The sequence below is a fragment of the Taudactylus pleione genome, unplaced genomic scaffold (assembly GCF_031769625.1).
Source record: "Taudactylus pleione unplaced genomic scaffold, aTauple2 ptg000073l, whole genome shotgun sequence".
In the NCBI taxonomy this organism is placed as follows: domain Eukaryota; kingdom Metazoa; phylum Chordata; class Amphibia; order Anura; family Myobatrachidae; genus Taudactylus; species Taudactylus pleione.
In genome coordinates, this window is record NW_028284475.1 from 6555768 (window position 1) to 6570855 (window position 15088).

The window sequence follows — 15088 nt, forward strand, 5'->3', positions numbered from 1 at the left end:
TAGAGATCTGTGTCAGACATTAGGTAGCATTTTAGCTATATACATCTTTGTCAGCAGTTTCATTCATGTAATATATATATATATATATATATATATATATATAAAAGTTGTTATGTCAGGAAAAGGTTAGCAATGCCCAAAGTTCACTGTTTAAGTTAAGCAAATAGAATCTTATTGTTACTAGATTGTAGGCGGCCAAACATTACCAATCCTGGGTCAACAGTGTCTACCCGAGTACATACACTACACCCCTCAAATAGTTAGATGTCCAACATTCATAATTAAGGCAACAGTGCCCCCTACTGTCTATTCTTTCCTCTTTATTTTACTTAATATTTCCAAATGACCTTTGTGCTTGTTAAATGCTTATGCATGAGATTCTTCCCTATATAAGATGTAACCTGTCAGTATACAGGTAGCCTATTGCTCGATGTACAATTTCCCAGCTTCAAGGTGTTGGTGGAGAGGCTCCTGGGAATGAAGTCATCTATGTTTTAAGTAGATCTGACAAGCAAGTTAAGTATTCTTCCTTTTACTTTGTAATAAATGTATTTTTAACATATATTTGTTTGTGTGGCTTGATTAACTCTTTGTATCCAAGAATCGTATTCTCGTTCCACCGAGAACACCCACCCAACCCACTCCTCATAATCTCCATGACCTGACTCTGCTATGATAATGTGAATAAAACAAATGTGTATTCTGACAGTAACTTAAATGGTCAATGCTTTTATGCTAGCAGGCACACATAAGGATGAAAATACGATATAGGGGGTGATATAATGAGTAGTAATTAGTTAAACAAAGGACTGACTGCCATTCCTTTAACTCTGCCACCCCAGGTCTGGGACTATGTAACCTTTCCTCACATCCAGACCCTCACCTTGGAACTGTACATGGGGCGTAATATCTCCTTATCCCACTACTCACCTGGTCTGGGCTTTTTCAAAAGTCACATCTAAAGAGAAAAATAAATAAATCAATATATCTACTATATGTCATGTCCAATCTAAAATAGCTATGCATATAATTATACTTTTATATCTATTAATTAAGATCAGTGTTGTCTAAATTGTATTTATTCATATTTCACTACAGACTTTTTGAAGCAAAGTGCTGCCTCCGACTGAGTCTTTGCTTGCTGGGACTCAGGGAAACAATGAAACTTGTGCAGCATCACAGAGACGATATGAGCATTGGAACCGTGGTGAGTGCAGCGTCACAGAGACGATATGAGCATTGGAACCGTGGTGAGTGCAGCGTCACAGAGACGATATGAGCATTGGAACCGTGGTGAGTGCAGCGTCACAGAGACGATATGAGCATTGGAACCGTGGTGAGTGCAGCGTCACAGAGACGATATGAGCATTGGAACCGTGGTGAGTGCAGCGTCACAGAGACGATATGAGCATTGGAACCGTGGTGAGTGCAGCGTCACAGAGACGATATAAGCATTGGAACCGTGGTGAGTGCAGCGTCACAGAGACGATATGAGCATTGGAACCGTGGTGAGTGCAGCATCAAAAGAGACGATATGAGCATCGGAACCGTGGTGAGTGCAGCGTCACAGAGACGATATGAGCATTGGAACCATGGTGAGTGCAGCGTCACAGAGACGATATGAGCATTGGAACCGTGGTGAGTGCAGCATCAAAAGAGACGATATGAGCATCGGAACCGTGGTGAGTGCAGCGTCACAGAGACGATATGAGCATTGGAACCGTGGTGAGTGCAGCGTCACAGAGACGATATGAGCATTGGAACCGTGGTGAGTGCAGCGTCACAGAGACGATATGAGCATTGGAACCGTGGTGAGTGCAGCATCACAGAGACGATATGAGCATCGGAACCGTGGTGAGGCCTCACTGGGACTTGTTACACAATCCATAGTGACTTTCAATTAACTAAAAACTTGTGACTTTGTTTTGGAGGGCAAGGGACGCCTACCCCCAGGCCGCTTCTTCAGCACCTCTCTCTACCCCAATACTACCAACCATCAGGGGCATCTACCGCTTACCTCTTGGTGGTTTATCCCAATCAATCCCCACCTCTGCATACAGTATACACTACATCACCACTGTTAATGTTACCCTCTTCCCAAAGCATTGTGACTCTAATAAAGGGATTTGGTCATTACTTACAGTGTTATTCTTCTTTGTATTGGTACACCTACTGATCAGCATATTATACTAACTACTCTTTTTGCCAACTTCACATACCCACAAGTGCATGCTGGCACAGTCCTATGGTATATGTAATATAATAATACGACTGTTGGCCAGGTGACTTCTAACATCTGTAATAACTTACATTACTTGCCCTCCTTATTATAGACACATTTTAACTCACTCAATGATGAAAAGTGACCAGAACATACTGATTATACAGCTATTACTTACAACAGTGTGTATATATAACATCATTGGGGCACGTTCAACCTGTCCCTACCTGTCCCTGTTAGTCCCTACCTGGAGTTATTCAATGAATGCCACTACCCCGCGCTGTAAGCCCTAAAGGGTGCACTTAATGCCGATTGTCCCTTGTAGCCTTAGGAGCTGCAAGGAAGTATCTGTATTAATTGCACCCTCTGGGGCTTATAGTGTAGGGTCTCACATAGATTCCTGGCACGTAATCCGGAATCTGCGTGTTAACACGCGTTATCCTCGGCTTTACAGTGTTGGAAAATTGCCTAATAATTGAAACCCGGGGCTTTAGCCCTATGGTAAACACAACGGCTAATTCAATCTGCCCCATTGTAGAAGGATATTAGATGTCACATGGAGTTTGGTTCCATTACCATATAAAGAAAAGGCATTACATGTCGAATCCTCTCATACAGGTCACATGAGAGGACTTCTGGTATCCATAAAACTTACAGTATGTACAGATATTGGGGCTGACTGAGTTGGGCACTAAGTGGCTGTCTTTACAGGATGCCGCGGAAGTGTGATTTATACTACTATCCTATGCTAGTGCCACTTTCCATAGGGCTAATGCCGGGATCATGTGGCTACAACTAGGAAGCCGCTCCAACAGGGGCGTATCTATAATGTGTGCAGGGTGTGCGAGGGAACATGGGCCCCTAGGTCCAGGGGGTCCCGCACCACACACCCTGCACCCATAATATTACTTACCTCTCCGGAGTCCCACGTCGGCGCGGGTGTCCGGCACTGTAAAACGACTGGAAAATGGCCGCGGCGGCCATTTTCCCGTCATTTGCGCATGTGCAGTACAGGGAAAATGGCCGCCGCAGCAATTTTCCAGGTGTCCTGTGCATACACTATAGACTCTGGGCACACTCTAGTGCCCAGAGTCTATAACTCCGGCGCTGGCCGCGCACAGCTCAGTGCCCTGCCGGCCGCCGGGCGGAGAGGAGGTGGCCCGTGTCGGAGACTGCACACGGGCCCCCTCCTCCTCTCTAGAAACGCCCCTGCACTCCACCCTCTGTTTTTCCACCCACTGCCGCAACCGTCGGTATAGACGGTAACACCAGCCCCATGCTAGGTGCAAGATATCCGTCCAAATCAGTATTCCCATCTCCATACACACGACTCATACTGAAATCCAGCCACACACCTACAAAACGGGTCTCCTGCAGGTGAACGCAGCGTTAACGCCCAAAAACGCCCCTTTTATACAAGGAGAGATCCGGCCAAGATTAGTCGGGCTCGGAGTGTCCCGAAGATATGCGTAAACTCACTTCTGCACATGCGCGATGTGATAAAACGCACAATTTGCGGCCGTGATAAGATCTGAGCCTGACTCAGGCCTAATATATACACACACTGTATATTGGAATCTCTTGGGTATGATCATACATTGAAGCACTGGTAACAATCCCAGCTGTATATAGATAAAGGCGTCACGTAACCTGTGGTCGGCTGTTTCCGGTGACAGCTCACGAATAATGGGGCCAGTTTGTGTCTGTACATAAAGAGCAGGGTAGTGAGGATGATACAGACCAGCAGCAAAGTCCCAAGTATCAGCCACAAGATATTCCCGTCTGTCAGAGAAGAATAACAATTTAGTAGGAATTAGTTCAACAAAAAGGGACAATTAGTAACATAACAAAAAGAAAAAGTATATGTATTAAAAGTCAAACTAAGAATCAGTCTTATGGTTAATTGATGAAATTTCGCCGATGCCAGCCTTGCGCAGGACATTACTTTTACCCCCAGGTGTCCATACAATGTAAAAATATCAAGTGCTGATAAGGTTTGGGAACTTTAACATATATTTGGGAATGTTCTAACTTATAAGTAACCCTTTACATAGGGCAATTTATATATTAGGCTCAGTTGTCATTTAAAGGGACGGTAACCTCTTATGTATCTCATGTACTTAGCAGTGACTGTATCTGTATAAGGACTTTACCTACAATAATTTCTATGACACTGGATTTATATCAGCTCGCAGAGCTCACCATCAGTATCCAGCCATTGTTTATCCCATTTAATGAGCCCATTGTCAGCCTAATTTACAATTCGAGTGATAATGACTGAGGGATGTGAGACATCATTGGGAGATGGCTGCTGCAGTAGGGCGGCACAGCAAGCCCCATAGAATGTTATCGAGCTGCGATGTGCCCGTATGCGGCAAGCTCTGAAAAGCGTAACTTTCTAGTTTCTGCTCAATAGGCAAAGCCATGTAAGGATGAGGTTTCCCATAGAAGGATTACGCTCCATCCCCCGTGGCTTGCCCATGACCTGGCCCAGGGCCCTGCCTGCCCATAACCTGGCCCAGGGCCCTGCCTGCCCATAACCTGGCCCAGGGCCCTGCCTGCCCATAACCTGGCCCAGGGCCCTGCCTGCCCATAACCTGGCCCAGGGCCCTGCCTGCCCATAACCTGGCCCAGGGCCCTGCCTGCCCATAACCTGGCCCAGGGCCCTGCCTGCCCATAACCTGGCCCAGGGCTCTGCCTGCCCATAACCTGGCCCAGGGCCCTGCCTGCCCATAACCTGGCCCAGGGCCCTGCCTGCCCATAACCTGGCCCAGGGCCCTGCCTGTCCATAACCTGGCCCAGGGCCCTGCCTGCCCATAACCTGGCACAAGGGAGTATACAAGTAGCCAAGTTCATTCATTGCAATTTTTTCCCTTTGCTGATTTAAAGTATCCTAAATCCTGGTTATCAAAATTGTGGACACAGTAATTTGCCAGATATTGAATTATTTTTTTTCTTAAATAACCTGGATTTTTATTTAGCCCTTTTATATTGATGTATAACTGTGATATGTTCATTGTTACCTGCACAATGTATTGTATTATTTTGCTCATTGATGGTCAGTGACTCTTTATTTCTTGTTTATTTTGTCATATATCTTTTTTAGAGCTGCAAACTCTATTTAGGGTCAACCATGTCTGGTGGGAGCAATGGACTTACCAGCTAGACCCAGCCCCAGGACGTTGATGCTCTGAATGTTACTGAGCACAGAGAAGGTTGTGCTGGTGGGCAGTGCGATGGTGGCGTTACATCGGTACGTTCCTGTATGATGACGTGTGAGGGAGCCTATGTATAACACCGCCCCGCTGTCTCTGAGCTGATAGGCCTCCGAGTCTCTCTCTACCACCTCATCATTGTGTAACCATAAGAGAGAGGGAGAAGAGCCGCGCTGTACGGAGCAGGTCAGAGTCACAGGGCTCCCTAACACAAACCCCTCACCCTCCGTATCCCTGGCGATCGTTACATCTGCCACCGGAGCTGGTAAAAGAGCAAAAACGTTAAACATTCTGCTAAATAGTGTAATAAAAACCATATAATAAATATTACATTGACCACATATCAATGATCATGCAGGTAAGACAGTAGGGAAGGTACAATAGTGTCTTTATATTATAGTAACAAGAACAGTATAACACAGTACACTATTATGTCACACCAATACAATTACTAATCAGCAGTCAGAGAACCAATCCCTTCAGAGGTGAGCAATGAGTGGCCCTCCAGTTGCTGTGGGACTACAGATCCCAGCATGCCCTGCCACAGTTTTGCTATCAGGGTATGCTAGAACGGTGGCAGGGCATGCTGGCATATGCAGTTTAACAGCAGCTGGAGGTCCTGCTTATTGCCCACCCCTGCCGTAGATAGTGGTCTGGCCAAAGTCTCATGCCAGCAGATCCCCCCTTGCCAGGTGTCCTGTTAAAAATGCCACCCAGCACTAGGCACACCTGTACAGGGAGCTGGATGGGACATGTGTGAGCTTCCTCCGTACCCCCCTGTGGATGGGAGGCCTGCTGAGAACCCTAGTGACACCATGGTTACAGGGGGATGCTGATGACAAAGTGTGGCCTCTGTAAGAGATGGTGCCATACTGCAGATGACTTCATATAATGAATTATCCGCAGATATTAGTACTGGGAGCAATGTGACCAGTAACTTCTATTCGGTCTCAGAAATAAGAGTGATTCATTAATTTAAAAAGTTACACAGTGTTGGCGTTTCCATCACCCGCTACATTACTTATATATCTGCAAATAAATCATTTTCTTACAATTGTTGGAGCTAAGAATCATGTTGAATCCGGACTCCATTTTGTTGTTCAAATGCAAAGAAGAAAAGCTACAGTAGAATGTGTAAGACACTGTCCCTGGGTAGAATGTTGATATGTGGAATGTAGACATACTGCACAGATGGGGGCAGCGGAGGGTTAGGGGGAGGCACTAGGGGGAGGGTTACTGTTAAGCTACAGGAGGAGAGGGATAGGCACCAGTGGGAAGGTTAGGGTTAGGCTGAGGGAGGAGAGGTTTAGGGTTAGGCACTTGGAGGAGGTTAGGGTTAGTCTATGGGAGCGATGGTAAGGGTCTAGGGTTAGGGTTAGACACTATGGGGGATGTTAGGGTTAGACACTATGGGGGAGGGTTAGGGTTAGACACTATGGGGGAGGGTTAGGGTTAGACACTATGGGGGAGGGTTAGGGTTAGACACTATGGGGGAGGGTTAGGGTTAGACACTATGGGGGAAGTTAGGGATAGGCACTATGGGGGAGGTTAGGGATAGGCACTAGGGGGAGGGTTAGACTATGGGAGGGGAGGTTATGAATAGGCACTAAGGGGAGGGTTAGGCTACGGGAGGGGAAGTTAGTGATAAGCACTAAGGGGAGGGTTAGGCTATGGGAGGGGATGTTAGTGGTAGGCACTAAGGGGAGGGTTAGGCTATGGAAGGGGAGGTTAGTGATAAGCACTAGGGGGATGGCTAGGCACTAGGGGGAGGGATAGGCTATGGGAGGGGAGGTTAGGGATAGGCACTAGGGGGATGGTTAGGGTTGGGGGTTAGCCATTCTTACTGCCAGAAGCAACGCATCATCCACAGGAACTCATCCTGACATCACCACTAGACCCAGATGACTCCACTGAAGCCGTCAAAACCAGGTAAGTCGCCACTACAGCACCAGAAACATTTTATGGACATTCTAAACATGTCGACATTTCATCAGTGTCCACATAATGAATGTCGACATGGTCAATGTCAACAAAATATACCATGCCCACATTTGCCCTACCCTTGTCCCTGTTACTTGTCCTACCCAGTTATAGTAATGTTTTATATTTATACTACATACTTATACGCAATTGTTAGCTCTTGCCCTGATGCTCTGTTACTGTGTAATATTTTTTTGGTATTTTTTGCCTTGTTTTGCAACATTGTACCAAAATGTTATGTGTAGAGTTAATGATAAATCAGAAAAAATTTCCTTCCAGTTTGGATACATCTCATTTTTCAGCTACTTATTGAAGCTCCTCACACTCACCCATAACAAACAACGTGAATGTGTTACTCTGTAGTTGTTGGGAGAAGAAATCATTGCCAGAGTCACAGTAATAAGGACCAGCCATGGTCAGGGAGGTGATGGTCAGTCTGAGCTCTGCTTCCGCCATCTTGTCATGCACAGTAATATTACCTATGAGGGTCCCATTATGGTAATACCGGTAGTGTATAGGCAGGGAGCCTTTCCTGGACTCACACAGAAGACCAACCTCATCCCCAAAGGACACCTCTTCCGGTAACAGCTGTAGCTTAGGTTCATTCACTGCAACTGCTGATAGAGGTCAGATATAAGATTAGTTTGGTCACGGACTAATGGTGCATACACATGTAGCGATCTATCAGCGAAACAATAGATTGTTATGCACCCTCCCTGGTATGCTGGATGATCAATATCGATCATCCAGCGCACCACCCACTTACCAACGACTATAGAGACCCCTATAGTAACTTGTTCGATATCGAGCAAGTTGACCGGCATGCACGGCCGATGGACGATATCACTATCATCCATAAATGGCCGCGCATCGCTGGTCAGTTGGTAGGGACCTTTTAAATGAGCGATTTCAACGATAACGATAACTATATCAATATTGTTCAAATCGCTCTTTACAATCGCTACGTGTACGCACCTTAAGGAGTATATTTACTAAGTGGTGACTTTTTATAGCCTGTGCTAGTTCACAGTTGTGGTAGCTGGATTTAAAACCGCAATAATATTAGATGCAAATCACTCTCGCGTAATAAATATACCCCTAAGTGGTTAAGTACAGTATAAAAATGTCTCACCAAAAAATCCTGACCAGATAGTTATCATTAGGCACTAGGGGGAAAGTTAGAGTTAGGCACTAGGGGGAGGGTCAGGTTTAAGCACTAGGGGAGGGTCAGGTTTAAGCTCTAGAGGTAGGGTCATGGTTAGGCACTAGGGGAGGGTTAGGGATAGGTACAAGGGGGAGGGTTAGACTAGGGGATGGGAGGGTTAGGCACTAGGGGGAGGGTCAGGTTTAAGCACTAGGGGGAGGGTCAGGGTTAGGCACTAAGGGAGGGTTAGGAATAGGCACAAGGGGGAGGGTTAAGCACTAGGGGGAGGGTCAGGTTTAAGCACTAGGGGGAGGGTCAGGGTTAGGCACTAAGGGAGGGTTAGGAATAGGCACAAGGGGGAGGGTTAGGGTTAGACTACGGGATGGGAGGGTTAGGGATAGGCACAAGGGGGAGGGTTAGACTACGGGATGGGAGGGATAGGCACTAGGGGGAGGATTAGGGACTAGGGTGAGGGTTAGGGTTAGGCACTAGGGGGAGGGTTAGGGTTAGGCACTAAGGGAGAGGGTTAGGGTTAGGCACTAGGGGGAGGGTTAGGGTTAGACTGCGGAAGGGGAGGGTTAGGCTGCAGGAGGAATGGTTAGGCACAAAGGGGAGGGTTAGGGTTGGGCTATGGGAGGGGTTAGCATTATATAATATAAAAACCTTATATAGTATATATATATATATATATATATATATACACACACACACACACACACACACACACACACACACACACACGTAATGGCTGGCACTCCACATATAGCATCATCAGGATGTCTTCCACAATGCACATGCACAAGTAAGGATAAATGGCGGCACTCACGGGTCTTGAAGAAATAAGAGTACACTGACAACTGTGTCAATCCTGTTCGACGTTTCAGTCAGAATAGACTTTTATCAAGAACATGTTGGGCATGTATGACAGCATCTGCTGTCATACATGCCCAGATCATAACACTTGTAGGATGGTGTCAGTGTGCCATCTAGGACATAAAGGCGGCCTACAGCATCTGCTGTCATACATGCCCAGATCATTACACTTGTAGGATTCTTTGTTGTCGCTTGAATGCAATCTGGATGTACCTCTTCCCCGATGCGATGTCTCACATATTTTCCCCCATCACTACCAAATATCGATATCTTAGTTTCGTCACTCCATATCACTTGTTTCCACTGACCTTCTGTCCATGCAATGTGTTCTTTTGCCCACTGTATTCGTTTCTGCCGCTGCTTTTTATTCAGCAATGGCTTTTTTCGGGGAATCCTACCTTTTAGGCCAACCTCCATTAGTCTTCTCCGTTCCGTTCTTGCACTGACAAAAACACCAGTTGCACTCAGGTCACTGCTAATGGCCGCAGATGACATCCATCTGTCCCTGACACAAATTCGTTTTATTCTCCGATCAACAGCTGTTGTGCACTTTTTCCGTCCTTTTCCTTCTTTGTTTATGTATAGATTGTGTTTCCTGATAGCGTAAACAAAACTTTCGTACTCCTGATGTTGTCACATTCCCACCAACTTCTCTTGCAATTGCTGCATACGAAAGACCATTTTCACTTAACACCACAATCCTGGATCACGTCGCTGTGCTGCGGTCTTCAAAAATAAAGGATACCCAACGATATACTGATAGGACAGTAACATCATAAGTACACAGGGATTTTCACCCTAAGTGTTGATTTCACTGCATAACTTCCCTTGTAATGCAAATATTTGACCTCGGTTTATTGTGTTGAATTCAGCATTACATTTCCTTTCATTTGATATATGAATCATTGCACTGCGTGAAGTGTAACAGTTTTTATAAGCATTCGAAGTTGATAAACATTCAAATTTCAAAATGTGTCCGCAATTTTGGCCACGTGTGTGTGTGTATTATATATCTATCTATCTATCTATCTATCTATCTATATATCTATCTCTATCTCTATATCTATCTCTATATCTATATATATATTCCAGTATTAGTCCACACTCACGTCTGAAAATCCAATTGCTGGGGTAGCCACCCAAATGGGATCACCTGTATCCCTGCATACAAAAAATTAACAAAGGGGGTGCACTCACCAGACTTCTAAAATGAGTTTTTATTTCATCTTTTTAAAAAATTTTTACAGCATCATAGTAAAGCTCCAACGTTTCGGTCCTAGCCATGGACCTTTGTCAAGGTACAATTCCAAGTAGTACTTTGCATCAATATATACCTGAGTCCAATTAAGAGACTCCTCCCTCACAATCATGTGAGTACAAACAATACAAACATATAGAGACATGAAGACATCATTTCTAATTGTGCAATAATACCAATCCAAGACTAACACTAAAAAATGAAAAGTAATTAAAAAAAAACATGTTAACAAACACATATACAAAACAAACCTTACAGGTATAATCGAGCTGCATCCCCCGCTAGCGTGCGTGTCAACTCCCCAAACTTCCTGCCAAGTGGAACACAAGTCGGTACCATTTCCTGTCAAATGGCACGCAAGCTAATACAGCAGTCATGACAACCGCTGTTAAGGCTTCCTGCACTTCATCTGTCGATGCTAGCGCCCGGAGCAATCAAATCACAAAGTAATATACAAGAACACTAGGGACCCGGTGACGCAGACAAACACGTATACGTCACCATATAACCCATTAATTTAAATGAAGATGTAACTAACAGAGTTTTCATATATTGACTCATTAAGCTAATATCAATCGGGCAGTCGACATGCACGCCCATCAAAAAGACGCAGCCTGTAAGCAAACCAATGATAAACACCTCCACATAGATAATATAATGATAGGACAACGTCTATCCATCTGGATTGAATTACATATGCCTAAATTATAATGTATACAAAAACATGGTTTGTCAACATGTGTGTCGACATTTTTAAAAAAAAATTCAATTATAAACATAACCAAATTTAGACACATTAAATAATTAAAAATAAATAACAAATAAACAAACTCCATAGAAAACCCACATTGCCACAACACTCGAAAAAAAAAAAAATCAAAAATCAAAAAAATGTATCATTACAAAATCTGATGATGCACCCCCACTTGAGATCCAAAATACTTTAATCCAAAAACATCCCAAGGTGTATAGCTTCATTAAGGCCGCGAGGGTGAACCGTATCCAATTTATGTATCCACACCGCTTCTCTCTGGAGCAAGAGTTTGGCCCGATCACCTCCTCTCTTGGGTGGAGGCACCCAATCAATGATCATGCATCTTAATGTTGCTAAAGCATGCTGTGTTTCAAGGAAATGTCTTGCTACAGGTTTATCAGAAGAACCATTAACAAGCGAGGCTCTAATAGAGGATCGATGGTTGGCCATCCTCTCACGAAGTGGACGTATCGTCTTGCCAACATAGACCAGAGAGCACGGGCACACCAATAAGTAAACCACATGGTCGGAGGTACAGGTGACTCGATGTCGAATGTAGATCTTGGTACCTGTGTGTGGGTGATGAAAAAATTGACCCACCATCATACTCCTGCATGTAATACAATTTACGCATCGAAAGCATCCTGGCTTCACTTGGTTCATCCAAGTTTGAACAGCCACAGCCTTTGTTCTATCAGGACGCATTAGTCTGTCCTTTAAATTCTGGCCACGCTTGAAGCTCATCAATGGTCATTTAGGTATACAATTTTTTAAAACAGGATCTGTAGCAATAATGGTTTTTTGGCCAGTCTTGATGTATCGTCGTTGTATACTGTGATTCCCCACACGGAGGGAATGATGGCAGTTAGGATGGCTCTCTTGAATACACATGTGGGATCTCCACCCATTGAGTTTCTAATGGAGTTATTGGAGATGATGTTAACATGTAATTAATTTCGATACGGTGACCGATACTATCTCCAGACGGCGGGGACGGCGATGGGCAGTAATATCGCGCCAGCCTATGCAAACATCTATATGGATTTGTACGAAAAAAAATTACCTGATTCCGCCGTTTGGAGATAGTATCGGTTTTTACCGTCAATTTATCAATGATATTATTTTGATCTGGAAGGATTCTGAGGATTCTTTATTGAAAATGTTGGAATGTCTTAATCACCTAGATTCGCCAATACGATTTACCATGACTTAGGATAGTGTCAAAATTAATTTTTTGGACATTACTATTTTTGTCACTGATGCTGGCTATGGCTACAAACTCTATAGGAAACCCACCGACCGTAATACGCTTTTAAACTACAAAAGTCATCATCCAGTTGCTCTTAAGAGAAATTTGCCAATTTCACAATTCTTACGAGTTTTTCGGAACAATTCTGATCCTGAGATGGCAGATGTCCAGATTGGTGAGATGCGACAACGTTTCCTTGAAAGAGGATATAACTTGAAAAATTTGAATATATGTTTACAAAAGGCCAAAAAGATTTTTTGTGAAGGTTATAATGCGAAAAAGCGATCTAAAATTGAGGATCCTTTTGTAATTACTACAACATTTGACTCTGCTGGTTCGATTGTCCGTAATGCAGTGGTTAAGCACTGGGATATTATTGCTACAGATCCTGTTTTAAAAAATTGTATACCTAAACGACCATTGATGAGCTTCAAGCGTGGCCAGAATTTAAAGGACAGACTAATGCATCCTGATAGAACAAAGGCTGTGGCTGTTCAAACTTGGATGAACCAAGTGAAGCCAGGATGCTTTCGATGCGTAAATTGTATTACATGCAGGAGTATGATGGTGGGTCAATTTTTTCATCACCCACACACAGGTACCAAGATCTACATTCGACATCGAGTCACCTGTACCTCCGACCATGTGGTTTACTTATTGGTGTGCCCGTGCTCTCTGGTCTATGTTGGCAAGACGATACGTCCACTTCATGAGAGGATGGCCAACCATCGATCCTCTATTAGAGCCGCGCTTGTTAATGGTTCTTCTGATAAACCTGTAGCAAGACATTTCCTTGAAACACAGCATGCTTTAGCAACATTAAGATGCATGATTATCGATTGGGTGCCTCCACCCAAGAGAGGAGGTGATCGGGCCAAACTCTTGCTCCAGAGAGAAGCGATGTGGATACATAAATTGGATACGGTCCACCCTCGCGGCCTTAATGAAGCTATACACCTTGGGATGTTTTTGGATTAAAGTATTTTGGATCTCAAGTGGGGGTGCATCATCAGATTTTGTAATGATACATTTTTTTGATTTTTTTTTTTTTTTTTTTTTTGAGTGTTGTGGCAATGTGGGTTTTCTATGGAGTTTGTTTATTTGTTATTTATTTTTAATTATTTAATGTGTCTAAATTTGGTTATGTTTATAATTGAATTTTTTGTAAAAAATGTCGACACACATGTTGACAAACCATGTTTTTGTATACATTGTAATTTAGGCATATGTAATTCAATCCAGATGGATAGACGTTGCCCTATCATTGTATTATCTATGTGGAGGTGTTTATCATTGGTTTGCTTACAGGCTGCGTCTTTTTGATGGGCGTGCATGTCGACTGCCCGATTGATATTAGCTTAATGAGTCAATATATGAAAACTCTGTTAGTTACATCTTCATTTAAATTAATGGGTTATATGGTGACGTATACGTGTTTGTCTGCGTCACCGGGTCCCTAGTGTTCTTGTATATTACTTTGTGATTTGATTGCTCCGGGCGCTAGCATCGACAGATGAAGTGCAGGAAGCCTTAACAGCGGTTGTCATGACTGCTGTATTAGCTTGCGTGCCATTTGACAGGAAATGGTACCGACTTGTGTTCCACTTGGCAGGAAGTTTGGGGAGTTGACACGCACGCTAGCGGGGGATGCAGCTCGATTATACCTGTAAGGTTTGTTTTTGTATATGTGTCTGTTAACATGTTTTTTTTTAATTACTTTTCATTTTTTAGTGTTAGTCTTGGATTGGTATTATTGCACAATTAGAAATGATGTCTTCATGTCTCTATATGTTTGTATTGTTTGTACTCACATGATTGTGAGGGAGGAGTCTCTTAATTGGACTCAGGTATATATTAATGCAAAGTACTACTTGGAATTGTACCGTGACAAAGGTCCATGGCTAGGACTGAAACGTTGGAGCTTTACTATGATGCTGTAAAATTTTTTTAAAAAGATGAAATAAAAACTCATTTTAGAAGACTGGTGAGTGCACCCCCTTTGTTCATTTTTTATATATATATATATATATATATATATATATCTCTATATATATCTATATCTATCTATCTATCTATCTATATACACACACACACATTCAAGAATTTTCCATATTTAACCATTTGTAGATTCACGCATCTCCAAAAGTCTCAATCATGGTAAACAGTTAATTTTTCAAAGGGGAGGTGCTCCCTGGTTTGGGGCATGGTCTTCTATAGATGTAGGGTGTAACATATAAAGATATATGAGGCCTGGCTCTAAATTGCAGGCAGTGCCGATATTAACAGGAAATGTTTTTTCATCTGCGCCTGCATTGGGGTCTCACTGCGGCGGGTGTAGAGAGTTTGGACCATACTTGCCTGCTCTCCTGGAAGATGCAGGAGGCTCACGATTTT

General features: G+C 43.6%; 1 protein-coding gene across 1 annotated transcript in view; it reads right to left on the minus strand.

Annotated features, from left to right (window-relative positions):
• Positions 1–15088, minus strand: part of LOC148532592 (basement membrane-specific heparan sulfate proteoglycan core protein-like) — a 114732-nt gene that overhangs the window by 8170 nt on the left and 91474 nt on the right. The window contains 4 exon segments of the mRNA XM_088467519.1: positions 931–958; positions 3872–4003; positions 5381–5698; positions 7746–8033. Of these exon segments, the coding sequence (XP_088323645.1) occupies positions 931–958; positions 3872–4003; positions 5381–5698; positions 7746–8033 (766 nt within the window).